This window comes from Talpa occidentalis, unplaced genomic scaffold, assembly GCF_014898055.3.
Source record: "Talpa occidentalis isolate TD23 unplaced genomic scaffold, MPIMG_talOcc4v2.1 talOcc4.11, whole genome shotgun sequence".
NCBI classification, from domain to species: domain Eukaryota; kingdom Metazoa; phylum Chordata; class Mammalia; order Eulipotyphla; family Talpidae; genus Talpa; species Talpa occidentalis.
In genome coordinates this window covers 36,257,909-36,279,397 of record NW_023601104.1, presented here as the reverse complement: position 1 = coordinate 36,279,397, position 21,489 = coordinate 36,257,909, and the positions used below count along the sequence as shown (strand labels likewise).

The following is a 21,489-nucleotide window of genomic DNA, read 5'->3' as shown; positions in this document are numbered from 1 at the left end:
CTTTCCTGCACCTACCTGCTGACTCATGGTAAAAAATGAGACTGGTAAGACAGACTTTACAGGCCACATTAAGGAATCTGACTCTATGTTAAGGACCATCTTTCTTTTAAAGTTTTTTTTCTAGTTACACTGATCCTTGGTGCAGAAAGGATAGAGAGCCTGTGCTTTCCGACAACCAGCTGTATTCTGGCCAGCTTCTATGCTGGAAAAGCAATACTAGCTTCTAGTGTCAGTTCTTAGTGTCTTTGTAGCTTTTTGGCCCTGTATTATTCCAGGATATCTGGATATCAGGATAGCCCTCCCTTCCATCTGCTGACTCTCCCTTGGATAAAATATGCTCCCTGACTTAGCAAAGCTCAACCACGGCTTTGGGCAAAGAAGTGGCCCAGATCAGGGAGAAAATGGAACCCAACTGACAGTTGCTTCCTGCAAAATCTGCACTCCCAATGTGGAGTTCTTTCCTTTTAGAAATCCTTCACCCTTTTAAATTCTCTGAACTTGGGTCTCTGATTCTCAATTACTGCTCAAAATGTCACCACCCTCCACTTTGTCTTGAAGGGATATTTCTAAGCTTCCTTCTGCCACTCTACACACACACACACACACACACACACACACACACACACACACATTGTTCTTTCCCATCTTATTCTTTCCAGACCAATTTTTGAGAAGTCCCAGGTTGCACACCAAACCTCTAGTTCACTTATACCAAGAATTTCTGCTTCTTGGGAGACTCAAAAACATCAAGGCCCTTGTTGGCTATTTCTAAGTCATGTCCACAAATGCTTGACAATCCCACAGCTGAGAGTGCTTGGGTAAGCTAAAAAACAAACAGGTTGGCCTGCAGTTATTTAACCATCCAACTAATCTCTTCTGAGTAACTTACTTCGCATTAGGAACACAGGTATGAGCAAGGCACATGTGGCACGTGACCTCATGAAGTTCTGGAGCTATGAGTGGATATACATAAGGGTCACAATTCAGGGTGATCAGTGCTCCTCAACTCGAGGGAATTGTGGGGACAAACAAAGGGCACCTAACTTACTCTGGAAGGTTAAGATGGACTCCCAGTGGAGTAAATGTTAAATTGAGATCACAAGGATGAACAAGAAATAGTCAAATAAGGAAAGGAGGAGAGGGAGCAAGTATTTGAGGCACATAAAGAGTTCAGAAGAACATGATAAAACTCAGAGTCTGGTTCAGCAGCTAAGTCCAAAGTATTATTTGGAATTCAACACATCTTGTCAGGGTGAGGGCAGCTGCACCAAGGAGACCTCCGTGTTCATAACACTTCTGCTTGGCCTAGTCCATGTGCCTCACTTATCTGGAACTCAAGCAGTGACACCTACCTGAGTTGTACTTTCTTCACCACTTTTGTACAAGCTTTTCAGCTGTCACATCATTGACAAATTTTGTAACTATACACCTATAGAATTCATAATTTTAGTAGCTATGCATAACACAGGTATTTCTTGACAAGTGATGACTTGCAAAGGGCATATACTCCAAATGTATCCACAGAAAATCCTTCTTGCGACTTGGACAACCAGATCTCTCAGTTCCTCCCTGCTCCCGCTCAGATTCACCATATGTACTTAGTCTTGCAGAACAGTTGGGCCTGGATAATTTATAAGTATTTTACTATAAGTATTTTACTGATCTGTTTTAGATAATCTTGTTACTAACCAAAATGTGTTCCTTTTCTTCAATGTTATCTATACCTCTTCTACAGTGAGTTCAGCTCTCTGCTGAATTTTAGCAGACTAATGATTAATGATTTAGAAATTCAACTTTTAAAAATGGTATTGTATTTTGCTTTTTTTTAATTTTATTTTTTAAAAAGATTTATTTATTTATGCATACAAGAACTGGGGTATAGGCCAGAGATGTAGGGGATGAGAGGATTCACCAGAGACAGAGTGGGGAACAGAACAGGCAGACTGACTGAAGTACATTGCTGAGAGGAGCAGCGGGTGAGTCAGGAGAGGTCTGCTGAGCCATGTGGGTAGCTCCCTGGCAGGGGATCAAACTTCTGTTGCAGAGGCTGCGAACAGCTTCATAGGTTTTGTCTTAAGCCCTTGCGCCACCATGGAGGCCAGGATTTTGCTTTTAAATGTAAAATTTGACACCAGTGTGGGAGGGCTTGTCCCATTCAAATCTTATCTCTGTGATCTCAAACATTCCAGAAGCTTTCAAAGTTAATGGTCACACCTGTGCTAATATGTTTAAGAGGTGAGCCTGCAAATACTTTTATTATTCCTGAAATTATATCTCTTAATTTATAGTTGATAATAATGATTTTTTAAAGATTTATTTATTTATGCATAGAAGAACTGGGGTGTAGGCCAGAGGTGCAGGGTGTGAGAGGATTCACTAGGAACAGAGAGGGCAGCAGAACATGCAGATCTACTGAAATACACTGCAAAGGGAAGCAGTGGGCGAGACAGGAGAGGTCTGCTTTGCCATATGTGGGTTAGCTTCCTGGCTGAAGATCAAACTCAGGACACAGTAGTGATATTGCTGAGACATAACCCCTATGCCACAATGATTTTTATATCAAATAGGATATTGTTGTAATACAGACATAATCTAAAGGGTATTAAGCAAATGCAATTTCCAAAAATCCTTCACTTCCTTCTGGAAGGGATATTTACAATTTTCTTCCCATAAAGCAGAGATCAACAACTCAGATGCTACAGGAGTCAGGTAGGTAACCCTAAATGGGTGAGACTGTCCTGACTTCATAAAAAGCTTACATTTTAAACTACATTCAACATTAGCAACGTCTTCAATTTTTAAAAGTGCATCAGCACAGTGAAGCTTAACCAAACCTAGCTTTGCTTCTTTGGCCCAGTCTCATTTCCCCCCTCATTGGCCAGAAAGGAGTATTCTATTGTACACACATGAGTTTTTCAGTAGAAATGGTTACTTTATCTTCTGTCTCTTGAATTTTGATGCCTATGCAACAGAGCAGTAATCTTCCTATTTTTAATCAAAAGAGGTCTGAAAATACCTATATTTTAAACATACTATATTATTTTTAGAAGTTATTGGCAACACTTGTGAATTCAATGCCTACAGTTCGATAATAGTACCAACATAGCATGATCTGCCTGATGGAAGATGACAGGCTCCTCTCCTCCCATGGCCAACCCCTACAGCTTTGGCGGCACTTTCTCAGGGAGCCAGATATGCTTCCACATCCTCAATGTATCCTCTCTAGTTCCTTTAGATTCTGCAAAGTTCCATGCTTCTTACAGTATTTATGCTATACCCTGTGCCTGCATTTTACATCCTGTGATTTTCCTTTAAAGGAAAATGCATTTAATTTTCCAAAATGAAATTATCTCTGAACACTCATTTCTATATGAAACATATATATGATCAAAAACCTTCCCCTTAGCATTTGGATTTATTTGAATGTGAATGTTAAAATGTTCACCTGGATAAAAAGTCAAGGTTCATATAGTTTAAAATGTTATCCTCAAATTACATGAGATCAGAGCTTGGGATTCCCAAACCCCTCAGACAGTGGTAACTACATTAGTCTATTTTATTTGCTATTCAGTGTGGAGACTGTGGTTGGTTTTTCCTAATTTACATTATATCTACAATGGAAGCACTCAAAATAAGTTAAGCTGTCAGTACAAATCTTATAGGAAAAGTATTTTTCAGTCCTAGGGCAAACTCTTCAAAATCATTGAACTCCTGTGTATGTTTTCCTCTCTTTCAAATTTCCTAACATAAAATCAATAAATTCATAAATCACAAGGTGATTGCTCTGTTTGTTCCATTCCCCAGCTTGACTGTATTTTTTACTCAGCAAATATTTATGTATCCAAGATAACCACGGCACAAAAATAGGTGAGGCAATCAAGCTACATACTTTTTTCCGCTTTAATTTTTGTTTTTACTTTAAAGTTGAAAACATTCTCTGAGGTAAAGCATCTCTTTTTTAATCTTCCAATTTGATTTTAATTCAAAAGCCAATTATCTGTTATCACATCAACCCTCCTATCACCATCATATAACTGGTTAAGTCATTTCTGTCTGAATTTGTAAGGGTTTGATTAAACATAAACCTGGATTTTTAGTAATAAACATAAATTACTATCTAACTAGGTGAGTCTTTTTTTCCAATGTTTTTCTAAGATTCTATATTATTCAGGGTTTAACAAATAAGCTTTGTGTTAAAGTTACATTTTGAGCTAGAATTTTCAGAATTTCGCAATATTGGACATATCCTCTAACCTAAATCAACATGGACCTTAAAATGGATGGTCTGTGAGTTAAGCTTCATTTCTGTCTTTGATCCTTACACTTATTTAGTTCTAATAAGTATTTTTCCAACTAAGACCTGACAGAATAAATTTCACAGTAGTGTTTAGGACTTCCCTCAAATGAACATTTCACTTCCTGAAAAGCATTCCACTTCCCTCCAAGGCAAAGAGAGGCATTTTCCTTCAAGATTGACCCAGAGCAGAAGATCCTAAGCTGACTATTGGAACACTTTTAGCCATAGCGATGACTGAACCTCTGGCAAGCCCCCAACAACGTGACACTGCCCTTCAGGTGCAGGTGTACAGCCTGCGAAAGGAAAGTGCACCTCAGGAGACTGAGACTCTTTGCTCTTTTTTTTTTTTTAAGATTCATTTTATTTATTTATGCATACAAGAACTGGGGTATAGGCCAGAGGTGGAGAGGGGTGGTCAGAGGATTCACCATAGACAAAGAAGGGAGCATAACAGGCAGACTGACTGAAATACTACTGCTGAGGGGAGCAGGGGGCGGGGGAGACAGGAGAGGTCTGCTCCACCTTATGGGTTAGCTCCCTGGCCGCCTGGTGAACTCATGCTGCAGTGGCTGGTGATAGCTTGGTAGCGCTGAGACTTTAACTCCTGCGCCACCATGGAGGCCTGAGATTCTTTGCTCCTAAAGGAAATTTGGGAACTTAGGCTTGGTCTCCCTTTCTCACTCACCTCCCGGGTCAGGATGGAGGGGCAGTGGAGTCTCTGATCTGTTTCTCAGTCTAAGTCCCTATTTTTCAGCCCTCTTCATAAAACCATTCTTTATTTAATTTTTTAAATTGCAGTAAAATTGCTATAAATTTTGCCATTTACCATTTTTAAGTGTACCTTTCTGTACTTAAGTATAGCTATATTGTTGTGAGACCAATCTCTGAGACTTTTTTTTTGGTCTTACAAATCCCAAGCTCTGTATCCATTAAACAACTCCCCATTCCCCTTTCCCTTAAGTCCTTGGTGACCATCATCCTACTCTCTGCTTCTGTGGATTTGACTACCTAGATACCTAGATGTCTTTTTGTTACTAGATTGTTTCACTTGCTAGAATGTCCTCAAGGTTCATCCATGTTGTAGCATGTATCAGAATTTTCTTCCTTGTCAAGGCTAAATAAGATTTAATTGTAAGTATATACATGTCGTTTATCCATTCTTGGTTGATAGACATTTGGTTATTTTTTCACATTTTGGCTTTTGCAAATAATGCTACTATGAACATAAGTGTACAAATATCTCTTCAGGATCCTGCTTTCAATTCTTTTGGTGATATAGCCAGAGTGGTATTTCTGAATCATATTACTAAATCAATATAAAGTATTTTTAGGTTTTTGAGAATCTCTCATACTGTTTTCCATAGAAGCTGTACTATTTTACATTTCCATCAACAGAGCAAAAGCTTTCCAGTTTCTCCACATTGTTGCCAGCATTTGTTATTTTCTGGGTTTTGATAGCATCCATCCTAATGTGTGTGAGGGGACATCTCACTGTGGTTTCTATTTGCACTTCCTTTTTTTTTTTTTTTTTGTGGGACCCTCACCTGTGGCCAGGGATCGAACTGGCGCTGCAGAGGCTGCAGGCAGCCTCGCAACCCAGCGCTCAACTGCTGCTCCACTGGGGAGGCCCTCGATTTGCACTTCCTTAATGATTAGTGATGCTAAATATCTTTTCATATGCTCATTGGCCATATCTTCTTTGTCTTGTATATTTGGAGAAATATCTATTCAAGTCTTGCTCATTTTTAAAATCAGGGTTTTTTTGTTTGTTTGTTTTTGTTTTTGCTGTTAATCATAGAAGCTTTTTATGTATTCTAGAATTAGCCTCTTATTTCCCCTTATTCCATAGGTTGCCTTTTCATTCTAATTGTGTCCTTTGATGTACAGATATTTTTAATTTTGCTGCAGTCCAATTTATATAGTTTTACTGTCTGTGTTTTTGTTGTCATTTTCAAAAAATCTTGGCCAAATGCAAGCTCATAAAACTTTTTCCCTATGTTTTCTACTAATAGCTTTAGCAATTGCATTTAGGCCTTTAATCCATTTTCAGTTAATTTTTATATGTGGTGTAGGGTAAAGGTTCAACTCAATTATTTTACCACTAGAAATCTAGACTGGCACCTTACAAAAAACCAGTTGAAGGCTTATCTTATGCAAGGGCTTATCTCTGGGCTCTCTATTCTATTCCATTGGCCTACAAGTCTGTCTTTATGCTAATGCCACACTGTTTTGATTACTGTAGCTTTGTAATCAATTCTGAAATCAGGAAGCATAAGAACTCCAATTTTGCTCTTTTTCAAGATGGTTTTGACTATTCATGGTCTCTTGAGAATCCATATGAATTTTAGGTTGGACTTTTCTATTTCTGCAATAAAAATGCTATTGGGATTTTGATAGGGGTTGCATTAACACTGTAGATCACTTTGATAGTATTGATATTTTAACAATATGAAATCTTTTAATCCCTGAGCAAGGGAGATCTTCTATTATTTATGTTTTCTTAAATTTCTTTTTGCAATTTTTTATATTTCCTAAGGTATAAATTTTTCTCCTCTTTGGTTAAATTTATTCCTAATATTTTATTCTTTTTGATGCTATTATATGGATTTCTCCATTCATTTCGTTTTCAGATTGTTCATTGCTGGCATATAGAAATATAACTGATTTTTTTGTTTGTTTGTTGATTTGCACACTGTAGCTTTGCTGAATTTGATTATTAATTCTAATAGTTGTGTGTGTTGTTTGTGTGTGTGTGTGTGTGTGTGTGTGTGTGTGTACAATTAAAGCCCTTTTTAATGCTAATAAGATCTGAGTAAGAGACTCTGTTTGCCCTTGATATTTCCTTCACTACCTTTCCCAGTTTTTCTTGGTTCTCTATGCTTTAGTAATCACTAAGAATATTGAGGGGAAGATGGTTTGCTCCAAATGCTGCCACAAGCAGGACCTCTTGGGTTGGTGTTTGGGCTGCAAGTGGATTGGTATTTTTAGGATGTGCTTGGTGTTTGGTACCCCAATGCTGAAACCTTGCCCCTGTACTTTCCCTACCATCATGACATCCCACCTACATTTAAAGTGAGTGGGTGAGAGGGGCCTAGAAACAAGAAATTTGTTGCCTCAGGAATCCCTCTGGGCCAGCCAACCTAAGGCAGAGCCTCTTTTCTTGAACAGCATCTTGGTGCCTTTCCTGAAGAAGATGGAGTGAATAGATTCTAATCCCATCATTTGCTGCATTAGAACCCCTGATTTGTATGATCGGGTGCCTGAGGTGGCATCATAAAGATGGACCTCTGAGACCTGAACACTTGGTTTGGGTTCATAAAAGCATTGAGTAGAAAAGCAAGTAGTACATATTGTTTACTAACAGAATAATGCTATCATACCACCCAACTATGTTTCTTTCCAACTATGTCTTGACTCTATACTGATGTTGTCTTCCAATTCCTTCTATGCTAGGAGAGTTGAGCCTCCCCATTTGATATTCCTATCTTTCAAGGGACCTTTCCACTTACTACTCATGGGATGCTTTCATTCACACATTTCTGATCTACCTCTTACATAATCCTCTTTTTGCCACTGCTAGTTTAACCTAAAGGAAACTGAATTATCTGAGCTAAATTCTGCCATCATCTCTCTCTCCGGGTACTGATCAGTCCTCAGAATCTTCAGGATTTACGGGTATGTAAATCCTGTACTTCTTTTTGACCAGGTCTCTTACAAAACTTATTCCACCATTTCAGGATCACCTGAGGCTCGTGGTCACTGTGACCCAGGTCATCCACCAGTCAAGCATTACTAAAGCTCCTGTAAAGTAGCAGGAAGATAATAGGATTTAAGGTGGTACCTGTGAAATGAACAGGATAGAGCCCAGCCTCTAGGCCAGCCTCTAGGCCAGCCTCATTTCAGTTTCAAATTCTGTGTAGCCCAGTAGTCCAGAACCACAGGATCAGTACCTGTCATGGAAATGGAAATTCTTAACTTGGAATCTGACTCTCACTGGCAAAGAAGGATCTGAGAATATCATGACCTATGGCATGAGCTTAAACTATCACTATCAATAAAAAAGCACAAGAAGAGGAAGAACAGATGAAGGATGAGATCACTGTCCACACAAACTTCTTTCCTGTCCTGGGGGCTCCAGCTAAGCTGATGACATCTTTCTTCCTACCTAAGGCTACCTGGATTCTGTCCATGTGGCATGCCATCTTACCTAGGTGCATCACCATCTTCCAGACCCCACCTAATGACATAACTACACTATAAATTAGAATATCAAGAAGCCCTGCTCTAAGTTTTAGGACTCTGGAGACCCTAGGATCTTTTGTAGCCTCTCCTGGGCCTCTTGCAGACACAGACATACTTTAGTGTCATAGTTCAGAACAATAGCAGTTTTCTGATGCTTGATTCCCTGGCCAAATGGGGCCTATCTTCTAATGACAAGGTAAAGCCATGAACACCAGACTGGTTGAGAGATTCATGAAAGCCCTGGTTTCTCAGGTTCAGGAAAAAGATGATCCCAGATCCTTCCTTGTATACCATATGAAACTCTGTTCTCTAACTTTTAGGTCTTTAGTCTTCAAACTTTCCCTGGAGACTCTTCTGACAGCACTAGGGGGAAGATGAAGTAAAAAGAACTCCAGACCCTCTCTTCCCCATGTCTCTGGCTTCTTTTCTCTTATACTTTGAACATCATCCCAATATTTTATCAGAACAATGGATTCTACCACTTTTTTAATAGGTTGGGAAAGCAGTGATCTGTTTCAAGGGCACAACTCTGGCTGGCACTCCCAGAAGTGAAGCACATTCACCAGATGGTACTCTCACTATAAAAGGTTGGCACCTCCACTAGAATTCTGGCTACAAATACATTATCCATCTCATCCCACTCAGGATCACTGGGCAATATGCCTCTGGACAAAGGGCAGGATTCTGCCAATACACATTCTGCCTACCCCATATAAACTCAGCCCTCACCTCCACACAGACATACCAGGGGCACCCAGGACAGTCTAGGTCGAAGCCCACACCACCCAGGTGAAATATGGACTCACAGAGCCTTGCTGGAGAGTCCCTCCACTGCTAACTTTGGCCAGTCTGTTCTTTATTTTCAATGAAGAACATTTCATTTTCAACCTTTTCCCGGCTTCAGGCTATGATTCTCACCAGCCTTGTCTCCCTCATACTAAGAATCCAAAAGCCCCCTTCTGTCTAGCTATGCTTGTTAGGGAATGATGGGTTTTCTTAGGCTCTAAGATCTTTTTTTTTTTAAAAAAAGATTTATTTATTTATGCATATAAGAACTGGGGTACAGGCCAGAGGTGGGGGGGGTGAGAGAATCCACCAGAGAGAGTGGGGAACAGAACAGGCAGACTGACTGAAATATACCGCTGAGGGGAGCAGTGGGCGAAACATGAGAGGTCTGCTGCACCATGTGGGTGGCTCCCTGGCCAGCTGGGGATCAAACTCCTGCTGGAGAGGCTGCTGATAGCTTGACAGTGCTGTGCTTAACCGTTTATACCACCAGGAAGGCCCGGGCTCCAGGATCTTGAAGGTGAAGCCTGAAGCAACATTTCCACCCATACATCTCCCAACTTATATTGCCCTGGTGAAGCCCCACCCAAAATTCAGAGAATTACCTTGGTGCAGAAGTGAGTGAGCCTTTAACAGCAGGTCCTGTGGGGCTGAGCCCCTCCATTCCAGGCTCCTGAAGCCTGACTTGCTGACAGCTAAGCCCTGGTTTCCAGCTCCTATCTCCAGCTTTCTCCAGGGGACACAGGTCAAGTTTTCAGTCCCTTTCCTGTTATTTCTGCCACTCCCATAGGAAAGGTGGACACAGTGAAGGATCACACCTGCTCTCAGGTGGCAATGCAGGTCTACAGGCAGAACTTGCTCTCCCATGGTATGAACACTAATTCTAGCCATTGCCACTAGGCTGAGCAGCAAGAGTATACTTCTCTTCTCCAGACACAGTCTGAATACAAAGACCTTCTCTTAACAGGGCTGAAATGTCCAAAATAGCATTTCCTAAACACTGAGAATAAAAAGGTCAAACACAGAATAACGTTATATAGGTCTCTACCCCAGCAAAGAATCACTTCCCACAAAGGCATTAATAAGCCTTTCTGGGCTTTTCTAGGACCTAGGTTTTCCTGATGGAAATCTGGGTTGAGTTTCTTTCCTCCAAGAGTCTGTAAATTATGCCGCCCTCTTGGAACCCAATCCTGTCTTTGCAGCCTGTTCACTCCTTACACCTCTTTGCAGAGCTAGACAGCAGTGAACTATCTTCCTAAACAACCCTGGCTTACACTGGGGAGCCCCAGACTTAGGGTCCCCAGGTCACTCCTGGATTTGTCTCCAGAGGACCGAAAGCTGTTTGTTGGGATGCTGGGCAAGCAGCAGGGCGAGGAGGATGTCAGACGCCTGTTCCAGCCCTTCGGCCATATCGAGGAGTGCACCGTCCTCCGCAGCCCGGATGGCACTAGTAAAGGTGACTTGTGCAACTCTGGTGACCCTGTCTTACTCTGAGCCCCATGACTCTTTGGCCCCATGGCCTGATCTACCCAGTCCCTCTCTCCTGCCCCAGGCTGTGCCTTTGTGAAGTTTGGGAGTCAAGGGGAAGCCCAAGCGGCCATCCAGGGTCTGCACGGCAGCCGGACCATGGCGGTGAGGGCGGGCGTGCAGGGCAGAGGGTGAGGCCAATGGGGGTGGGGATGGGCTCCTCCTCCCCATGTGCGATCCTGGCCACCAGAAAGGATGGGGAAGGTGCTCGGCCCAGGGCTGGGGCTATATCTGGACCGGTCAACGCGACTTCCCCTGCCCTGCCCTGCCCTGCCCTGCCCTGCCCAGGGCGCCTCGTCCAGCCTCGTGGTTAAGTTAGCCGACACCGATCGGGAGCGCGCGCTGCGGCGGATGCAGCAGATGGCGGGCCAGCTGGGTGCCTTCCACCCGGCACCGCTGCCGCTTGGGGCCTGCGGTGCCTACACCACAGCGGTAGGTGCCTGGCTGCGACGGGTGGGGCAAGGGAGGGAATGGGGGGGTTGGGAATCCAGGCAGAGCCCACCACCGGGCTCTCCACACAAACCCCTTTTTCCTGCCCCAAGATCCTACAGCACCAGGCGGCGCTACTGGCTGCGGCCCAGGGCCCAGGCCTAGGCCCAGTGGCTGCAGTGGCAGCACAAATGCAACACGTGGCGGCCTTCAGCCTGGTAGCCGCACCGTTGTTGCCTGCAGCAGGTAGGGGCATGGGGGTAAGAGGACTGGAATCAGGGCTGGGAGGGGCCCAGCAGGGCTGTGGTCTGACTTTTGGGCCTCCTCTGCCACCAGCAGCCAGTTCTCCACCTGGCAGCGGCCCTGGCACCCTTCCCGGCCTCCCTACGCCCATCGGGGTCAATGGATTCAGCCCCCTCACCCCCCAGACCAATGGGCAGGCGGGCTCCGACACTCTCTACAATAACGGGCTCTCCCCTTACCCAGGTGGGTCCCTCTCAGTCAAAATCTACCCCAAATGGAATGGGGAGGTGGGAGTCAGCGCCCCAGGCCTGCTGGGAAGGGAATCATTGTACTTCTCAGCAGCCTTTCATAGACTTGCTCCACCCCCCACACTCCCAGAGCCTCTCTCCTCTTTCCCAGCCCTCCTTCACCATGGGCCTTGGGCCCCTCTCTCCCCAGCCCAGAGCCCTGGTGTGGCTGACCCCCTGCAGCAGGCCTACGCTGGGATGCACCACTACGCAGGTTTCACTTGGCGCTTTGCGGCCTGGGCGGTTGAAAGGTCCCAGAAGGGGACAGGGGGTGGGCGTGGGGGTGTTATGCTCTGTTCTCAGGAGTCAACCCTCCACTACCTTCCCCTCACTCCTAGACCCAGGCAAACTTTCTAGGGGTGAGGGTTGTGGTGGACTGGGCTGGATTGGTCAAAGGTGGCCAGGCAGGTGGGACCCTGCTTGGGGGATGCACTGCCCACTCCCATCTCTGTTTCCAGCAGCCTATCCATCAGCCTATGCCCCAGTGAGCACAGCTTTTCCCCAGCAGCCTTCAGCCCTGCCCCAGCAGCAAAGAGAAGGTAAGAGGTAGGGGACTTGAGATCAAGGTCCGGTGGGGCTGGATTCAGCGTCCCTCCCCTGATATCCAGCCTGCCACTGTTCCTGCAGGCCCCGAAGGCTGTAACCTCTTCATCTATCACCTGCCTCAGGAGTTTGGTGATGCAGAACTCATACAGACATTCCTGCCCTTCGGAGCCGTTGTCTCTGCCAAAGTCTTTGTGGATCGAGCCACCAACCAGAGCAAGTGTTTCGGTGAGCTAAGCACCATATCCAGGCCTCTCCTGCTCCTAAATTTGAGATTTTCCATAAACCCTAAGGTTTTCTCTCCATAAGTCAGTGATTCTTAGAGACATATGGGCACAAAGCAGGGCCTCACACTAGTGATAGGGCTAAGCCCAGACCAGGAACAAATCTATTCACATTCACCTGGGAAGGGCAGGTTTCTGGAATATGTTTGCCCAGGTAAGGTTTCAGAGTTTAGACAGGGCAGGAGGAGTCTGGATCTGGGACCAGAGATTCTCTCTCCAACTCTAGTTCAGAGGACCAGAGTGATAGCTGTGGCGGGAGAGAGCCAATCCAAACCAGGGAAAGACAGGGAAATACCCTCACCCACACACAGAATTGTCTCCTGTTCTTCCAAGAACCACACCTTTAGGAATCTCAGGTCATTTACCCATGTTAGTATGAGTGTGTCCATGTGTGTATGCTGCAAACAATGAAAGAGTATATGTTTGGTGGAACTGAGGGGCAGAGGTAAGAAGGGGTTAGTCAGTAGAAAAGAGGAGGCCCTGCCAGGTAGAATTCCTTGCTAATCTCTCTGCCCCTCCCCTCCCAGGGTTTGTTAGCTTTGACAATCCAACCAGTGCCCAGACGGCTATTCAGGCCATGAATGGCTTTCAAATTGGCATGAAGAGGCTCAAGGTCCAGCTAAAGAGGCCCAAGGATGCCAATCGGCCTTACTGATCTGCTCTCACTGACCAGCCACAGAAGTGAGTCACTGGTGGACCCCAGGTAGATGGGACTTGAATAATGAGGCTCTGTCAACTTTGATGGAATGTTGGGGGTGCCCATCTCTGAAAGTCTCAGAGACTGAGAAAAGCCAGGAATTACAAAGAATTCTCAGTTGGAGATTCTGTTTTTCCCTCGACATTGAACAGTCTTGCCCAAAGTCTGGGAAAGACAATTATGGACAAAATTCCTACCAGTTCCTACTCCAGAGAGAGTCACCAGGAGGCATGGACTACAAAATTCATGTGTGGGGAGGGAAGAGGACTGAAGAATGAGGCTAGAAAAGTGGGTGTGGGCTAGCTTATAAAAGGTCTTGACGACCATGAGTTTGGGTTTTACTCTGTACAGTAGAGAATCACTGAAGAGTTTAAGCAAAAATGTAAGGCCTGGGATAATGACAGTAGAGATGTGGAGATAAGCAAATACCCTTAGGAAGCAGGATCTGTGGGACCTGATGGATAAGGGGGTGACGGGGAAGGGTGACACACTTTCTTAGGCTTCTGGCAGGGCCAGCTGCCTGTGACCTTTAGATTTGCTGTAATAGAAGGCGCAATGGGCTGGCTTCACTTAAGCTACCCCAGGGAGGTAGTGTTGGTCTGGGGTCATCTGCTTGGGACCCACGGTCAGGCTTCAGTGTATCAGGCTGTGGTTTTGGCCCTGACAAAGATCTGCTTCTCAGGAAGAGAGGTCTGACCCCTCATCTGAGATGTGGCAAACAGGTCAATCGGCTCATGTCTTGCCCTCCAGAGTGACTTTTGCTTCTCCCCCTCCCCTATCAATTAAAACCCAACAACAGAAACTGAAGAGTGAGAAGAAAGGAGAGAAAAAGCACAGCAACGCTTGAGCAGCCCTTCCTGAAGGAGCAGCCACAGACGGAGAAGGATCGGACCCAAGGCTGGCGCCTGGGACTCAGGCCACTTTAAGGATAGTTTTAATCACATGGGTTGTTCTGTGCCTGTGCCAAGAGCGCAGGCTGGCTAGGCAACAGGGGCTGGCTGAGGACTGACCATCTAGGGGAACCAGCAGAGGGCCTTGGGGGTGCCAAGGGCTTATCTACAAAGGAAGCCCCAATTACTTCTTTCAAAATCATATCATTCCTTAGAGTTTAGGGACCAAAGGACTATTGCTTTTTTAAGAATATATATATATATATCTATATAAATTAAAAGAAACATACAAAAAAAAACCACAAGAGAAACTAAAATGACAGTATAGAGTCTCATAAAAGCTGCCTTTAAATATCCCTAGGAGACAGGGTGAAGGAGAACCCTTGAAAGCCCCAGCCTAGGCAGAGGGAGGCTGTGGACGATTGTTCTGTGTTTCATTCCCTCTTAAACCATCCTTTTCTCCACCTGCCTTTCAAAACTAAGGACTTCTGTCTAGGCTCAAATGCAGGCAACAAGTGAGTTATAGGAGCAGTGATCCCACAACCTCCAATCTCAGAGAGCATCTCCAAAGAGATCCCGGGAGGAGCCCTGGTGTGCCTGGACCTTTGTCACCCCGAGAGGGCCCCTAGCCAACAGAGGGTTCCTGCGTTTCCTTCCTGACAGCCTTTCCCGCGGAACCACTGCTTCCTCGGGCAGGAAGAACCAGGGAGCTTGGCCACTTCAGCCTTTCCCTTCCTTTTCCAGATAGACAGAGGCTCTGCCTTTGGCTGAGTAAAGAAACCTTCTGTTTCTCTTCACCTTGAGCCAGCCCCAGTGTCCCCTTGCTCCAGGCCACCTTCTGTCTTGAAGTCTGAGTTTGCCCACCTATGAAGTAGAGTCGGGATATGTATAGAGGGCTGTGACAACAGACTTGGAAGGTTTGCTACTGTAAATACTGCCATTGAGAAGGGGATAATTTTCAATATGTAGAAGCTTCAGAATTTAGAGGTCCCTCCTTACCCAGGGCCTGAGAGGGAAGTAGATGTTTTGCCAAAATACTTCTTCATTCCTTTAAAAAAAAGTACATCTTTCCTATGCAAGTGTCTCACATGTGCTTATCCAAGGTGCTTCTAGATGGTGAGCAGTGTTCAGCTTAGAAGTGGTGTGTGCTCTGTCTGTCTGTCTTTGTCTGTCTGTTGTATACAGTGGGTGCCATATAAAGCTGATCAATGGTGGTGCTTCCTGCCTGCTTCTGTGAGATGGGCAAAGATTCAGCTTAGAACACCGTGACTCACCTCGCCTTGGTCAGCCTTTCCTGGGCCTGCAGGGCCTTGCACATACTTTTCCCAGGAGGATAATTTCCCCTCCAACCCCTAGACATGGATCAGACTTGTCTGGGGCCCAACTGTGTGGTGGTCACAATGATCCCCAGAGATTGCTGAGACTGCAAGTTACTGATCTGATAACACATCAGACAGTAAAGGATATGAGGGTGGGGTTGGAGGGTTCCTCCCTCATAACAGTTTCTAAGAAAACTTATTCCCACCTGTTCCTCTGTCTTTGACTCATTTTTGGAGGGAATGGGAGTGAAAAATAGAAATGGTAATAACATTACCAGGTACAATGGGGTGTGTATCGACAAATCATTTCCAACTGAGAAAGGAACCAGTGTCAAGGTCATTTGCACAACAGCACATTACTGACACACACACACTGCCACCAGGGGCACAGATGGACATATGTAGCACCTGCACACTGAGATACTCAGATGGAGGCATGGCCCCCTCCACCCCTGACCCATGCTAAATGCTAAGCATGGAGCTGGGGCTCAGGCACGTTCTAAGTACTCAGAATTAGGGGGAAAGACAGATCAATAATTCAATGATAATGGAGTGCCACACAGGATTCCTAATAGCAAGAAGAATATCTAATTCTGACTTGGTTGGTAAGGGAAGTCAAAAAAGTTTTCCTGAAGGAAAGGAAGGGTCCCTGAGTGTCAACTGGGACATTTGGACAACACTGTTTGGACAGCCTCATCATTTTGATAAATTATCTTTATTACCAAGAAATAATTTTGATTACCATTTATTCAGTGACCATGGTGGCACATTTCCCCCATTCTTAACTCTACCTTGAATCCTAACTCATTACTGAGTCATGTCAAGGCACTTGAACCAAAATGATTTTTAAAGTATTTTGCTTCATGGCTAGGAACTGGCAGACTGTGTCACTCTAAATCTGCAGGAGTTAGTGTGGTCTAGATCAGGGATTGGCAACTATGGCCTCAGGGCAAAACTGGCTTGCTGCCTATTTTTGAATGGCCTACAAACTGAAAGTGGTTTATAAAATTTTAAAGGATATAAAAAAAGTATGACCATATGTGGCCCACAAAACCTAAAATATTTATCTGGTCCTTCAGACAAAAAGGATGCTGACCCTATGAGATCATGGAAGATTTTTATAATGTCTAAGGAGTTTGAGCAACATGGTGTTTGTGTCTCTGTTTGTGTGTGCATGTATTAGTCTGGACCTTTTCAGCTGCAACTGCCAAACACCCAACTCAAACACGATCGAGCCAATAGGAAGTTAATTGGCTTAATAATTGATAAATCAAATAACTTACATACCTTCAGACATGGCTGGATCTAGGGGCTAAAAGGACGGTGTTTTCATTTATTGTCTATGCCCCCTGCTATATGTAGCACTAGATCTAGCCTCACTAGATCTAGCTCTAAAGTCCTAGGGAGGACTTTAGCCAAAATGGACATGTACCTATCTCTAGGATAGAAGAGTAGGCCACCATCATTGACAACTTCATCAGGAGGGGAGAAATGGGTCCTCAGTGAAAGGTCTGATGGGCAGATAAGCTATATACATCCACTGTATTCTATGCCTTCTATTGTTCAATATCCATCTGTACTTTTCTTGACAAACATACAATCTCAAAAATGTGCCTTCCTAAAAACACAATGATATTAGGCCCTACAGAAAACACATCCACTTTCAAACAAGAACAGAATCATAACCAGTTTTTTTATTGGGTCTTCAGTCCAGGATCCCTTATTAATATTTAATTTTAGATTAGATCTGGATGTGGCTTCTTAATGATTTTGCAATCTATGGCTAAAATATTTAGCTATCGCCAATATGAAACTATGGAGGAAGACAGGATAACCATTTTAAAAAGAAATTTCCATTTGGAATAGGGGAGAAAAGAAAACAATGGTTACTAATCTATAACACAGAGCACATCTTTCTGGACAGTGGAGTGAGTTTCTTGGTACACAAAACTGATTGGTCTTGGTCCTTTCCACTGGAAAATAGCTCCCCTGGAGATGGACATATATCCATCTCCAACGGAAATATATCCATTGTCCTTTATGGATATCCATGACAGATGCCCCTTCTGGAATCGAAGTGTTCCTCCTCCCTTTGGACATGATTTGGATCCTAAGGATTGCCTTAGCAATTATACATTTCTAGATCCTTGAAGGCCAGATGTAAGGCTTCTCTGATGATACTTTTTTTTTTTCCAAATCATTGACTTGATGCCTGAGCTCTCTGAGCCATTAACCATCATCAAGAATCTTGCTGAGTACTTTTCCTTGAGCCTAGATCTTAGCCTGTAGTTTGTACCTCTAAGCAACAGGTCATCCTTTGCCCATTCCCTTCCCCCTCAACTTCATAACTTCCATATGGCCTGACTATGGTGGTGAGTCAACTTTAACCTGCTCAGTTCTCCCAGAGGGAAATGGCATATTCTGCACATGACTGGCTCATGCTCCAGTGGCCCTGACCAGACAGTCAAAATCCCTGAGTGGTCCTGGTTCCTAGACTTTAGCCCCAAGGGGATGCTTAGGGCAGGAATAAGGCTACCATCTGGTCAACAAGTTGCAGCTCTACTCCTTGCACTCTAACCATGGCCCATTGTTACCCTGAAGCCACATCAGCAAAGCACTCTTGAGGGGAGTCAGAGTGGGCACAGAATTTGGGGGCTCTCTGAGAATCTTTATAACTTGTGGATTATGGGCAGTCACCAAACTTCAGTAGGATCCCTGGAATTTCTTCTCATGGATGCATTCTGGGTGTCCTGGATGTAGGGATAAAATATCTTTGTTTCTGTGATGGTACTAAAGATGTCTGACCTTGGAGCAGCACTGAATCTGCTGTGTGCTTTCATCAGACCTGCAGTCTCCCTCTGACTCAGGAGAATAGAATATACATGCAATACCCTCCCAAAGAAGCTTCTAAGGATGTGAAGATCACAGAGGCTCTCAATCTGTTCCAGCTTTGCTTGTGATCTTTGGGCATCCACCAACCCGGCTGCACCTGTCTGCATCATGACACAGCCAAACTCAGCAGGGACTCCAGACTATTTTTGGCCTCTGGACCTCTCCTCACAACCAGTATATTTACACAGTTATGTTACATAGCCCTGTGTTCTTTTGGAGAGCCAACAAAGGAAGAAACCTCCTGGGCTCAGAAGGCTCAGAGCCCATGCAGGCAACGCAGCTGCCCTTTTCAGCCTGAGCCATGTAGGGTCTGCAAAGAGGTGACCAAGTTTATGCCAAAAACAAACTCAGAAAGGTCAGCGAGCCATTCTTTTTCTCCCCAGTCCTGGCTTCAGATGCTGCCATCACAGTGTTCTCTACCCACTTGCAACCTGGGCTAATCAAAACCTTTGACTGGCCATCTGTAGATGTGACTTTGAACGTCCAGGTTCTGGCCTCCTGTCTTCTAGTTGTCTAAGAGTGCAGAGACCCAGCGGGTAGAGCAGGCTGCAAGCCCAAGTCTGACTTTTTTCAAGGGAAGTTTTAGGTGCCCAGTAGAAAATGCAGGGGACCACAAAATGCACCTGTGAAATGAGCCTCTGCATCTCCTATGGAGTAGGTCAGAAAAAGCCTGACTCAGTGACCTTGGCATGGGACCTTGAGAAGAAGCCAGCATTCTCAGCTAGATGCCTTGCATTTGAGCAGGAAAAAATCAGGCATGCCCTGATGACTTTCTCACTACCCCACTGTTAGGACTCAGCACTGGGATAAGGGCTTTGATTGTGGTGGTACATCACTGCCCACATACTCTAGAAAGCAGACTCTGAGACAAGTATTGAAGAGGAGAGATGGAAATCTATGATGATGAGAAGGAGCCATGAGGAAGAACAGGTCATTTGATAGGGTTGTTTGTTAAGCACACGATCTTAGTAAGGAGAAGCCCTATGTTGGAGCAGTTGACCAAGAGGAGACTCAAGATAGAATTTATCCCTATGTTCCCAATCATCTGTTTTCAACTGGCCAAGGTGCGCACCACAGAGAGCTAATTCCACTTTCCTTCTGAGTTGTATCATTTGCATCCTGGGTGACTGCTCGGGGAATCAGAGCCAGTCATGTGACATTTCTACCACAGATAAAGAGTCTACTTGGCATAGGTGGGGTGCCAACCAAGAGAAAAGAGGTGGCCTAGGGAGTCCAAGAAGATGCATGAAATTTGTAACCAGTACATCCCACTCTCTCCCACAGGATTCACAGCCAATGTCCCCAAGCACCAGCATCCCAGCGCTGCCTAAATTCTAAATGGAAATAAACATTATTTAATTTGGAAGGAAAAAAGCATTCAGGTGTAACTTGGATGATCAGGCCTTTTCTCTGGAACACCCCAGGCCCTAAATTCCAATATTTTCCATTGGCTACCCCAAAACTTTATGTCTTTATTTCACTCACTTTAGTTTGGGAAAGAGGACCTGGCTTTGCTAATCTATACAACACATGATCATCTGAAATTTGGCAGTCTAGTTTACTGGTCACAGATAGAAAAGGAAAAGAAATAAAACTGTATATGGGTCTAATTCTGCCAGCATGGAAGAAAGCTGGATCAAGACCAACATACTCCAACATCCAGACATTATTTCAATGTACCCCTCAAATCTTCATCCATGGTAGATGCATGACCCAAATTTCAAGATAAAATAGAAGATCATTTAACCAACTTACTTAAAACCCTGTATTAGAGGTTTCTAGCTTCCCGGCCCAGGCCTCTCAGACCATCTCACTTCATTTTGCCAGTTGCACATTGCAGAGTTTGTTGTTGGCACACTCCATCCCATTTCTGTATTAGGACTGACTTAACTGCAAATGCTAGGAAACAGCACAAACCAGCTTGAGCAAGAGGGGAACTGAGAAGTGCAGTGGTTTTCTGTCTTCAGGGGGCAGAATCCAAGGACTCAAACATGTCACCAGGTCTCTTGCTCCACTTCTAAGGGCTCTGCTTCTCTCTGTGCCTCGGCCCCATTTTCTTGCCATAGACATATTTTCTTTATGTGTGGGGAGATATGGCTGTCAGCAGCTTCAATGTTATATTCTTCTGGATGGTATCATGGCCTCAAAAGCAAGAGAGCTTTGAGGGAGAAGTTATGATTGCCTCCACTTAGGTCACAAATCCATACCTGGGCAAATCACTTTGGTCAGGGTAATGGAACCCCCTGCCCAGTCTGAACAGTCATGGGGAAGGGAGAAGGGGCAGAGGTGGCATTGTGACTGTCAGCCCCACCAAATAATTGCAGAGTGTAAAGACATGTCCTGCTGGAAGAACCAGTAATTTGGGCTGACTGAGGTGTAGGAAGCAGGTGAGGTAGTGGTGAGAGACAAGTAAGAGCCAGATCCAAAGAATAGGTGTAAGTTTTATCCTGGGGGCAGAAGGCAGCTGAATGGAGAATAGATCAGAGGAATAGCTGCTGGGAAAAAGCCTAGTTAGGAGGCCAGTGCAATGGTCCCAGGGATCAGGAGGGACTGATTTAAGATGTATAAGACATAACATGCAAGGTATTTTGGAGGTACAATTGATTCAGTTTAAATGAGAGTGGAAGAAGTTCAAGAACTTTCCTTCTCAAGATTCAGGCTGAGCAAATCATAGGTACTATTTACTAAGGTAGGAACATGAAAGAAATGCAGATTGAGAAAATGAATTTTCCTGTGAGAAATACATGTAGAATTGTTTAAATAGCAACTTATCCAAATGGCAACTTTAAGTATAGGATATATATGTATGAAGTATAGAAGCACAGAATGGAGAAACAGATTTGCGAATCAGTTCTAGCATTTGCAGTCAATGTCTCCCGACTGATTTTAACAGAAAAGTCATTTATGGGAAGGGTCACAGGATTGCCAAGCAAAAAATGCAAGCTTAGAACGAAAGCAGAAATACTGGGAGGCCCAAATCAGATGCTACAACCAGTCCAGTTAGAACAATCCTGCCAGCATCATCATCATTAGACACAGGATGGTCATTATCC

At 44.4% G+C, this 21,489-nt stretch overlaps 1 protein-coding gene across 3 annotated transcripts in view; it reads left to right on the top strand.

The window, feature by feature from the left end:
• CELF6 (CUGBP Elav-like family member 6) overlaps positions 1-15,763 on the top strand; it is a 28,758-nt gene extending 12,995 nt beyond the window's left edge. The window contains exons 4-13 of one of the 3 annotated variants that reach the window (XM_037502876.2): positions 10,653-10,781; positions 10,878-10,957; positions 11,141-11,284; positions 11,395-11,527; positions 11,621-11,767; positions 11,963-12,025; positions 12,270-12,350; positions 12,439-12,582; positions 13,166-13,319; positions 14,135-15,763. In XM_037502876.2, coding sequence (XP_037358773.1) covers positions 10,653-10,781; positions 10,878-10,957; positions 11,141-11,284; positions 11,395-11,527; positions 11,621-11,767; positions 11,963-12,025; positions 12,270-12,350; positions 12,439-12,582; positions 13,166-13,293 — 1,049 coding nt within the window. In that variant the 3' untranslated portion in view covers positions 13,294-13,319; positions 14,135-15,763. Of the gene's footprint in view, positions 1-10,652; positions 10,782-10,877; positions 10,958-11,140; positions 11,285-11,394; positions 11,528-11,617; positions 11,768-11,962; positions 12,026-12,269; positions 12,351-12,438; positions 12,583-13,165; positions 13,320-14,134 lie in introns of all 3 variants that reach the window. The other 2 variants (XM_037502874.2, XM_037502877.2) reach the window with 2 other exon arrangements.
• Positions 15,764-21,489: the final 5,726 nt, after the last annotated feature.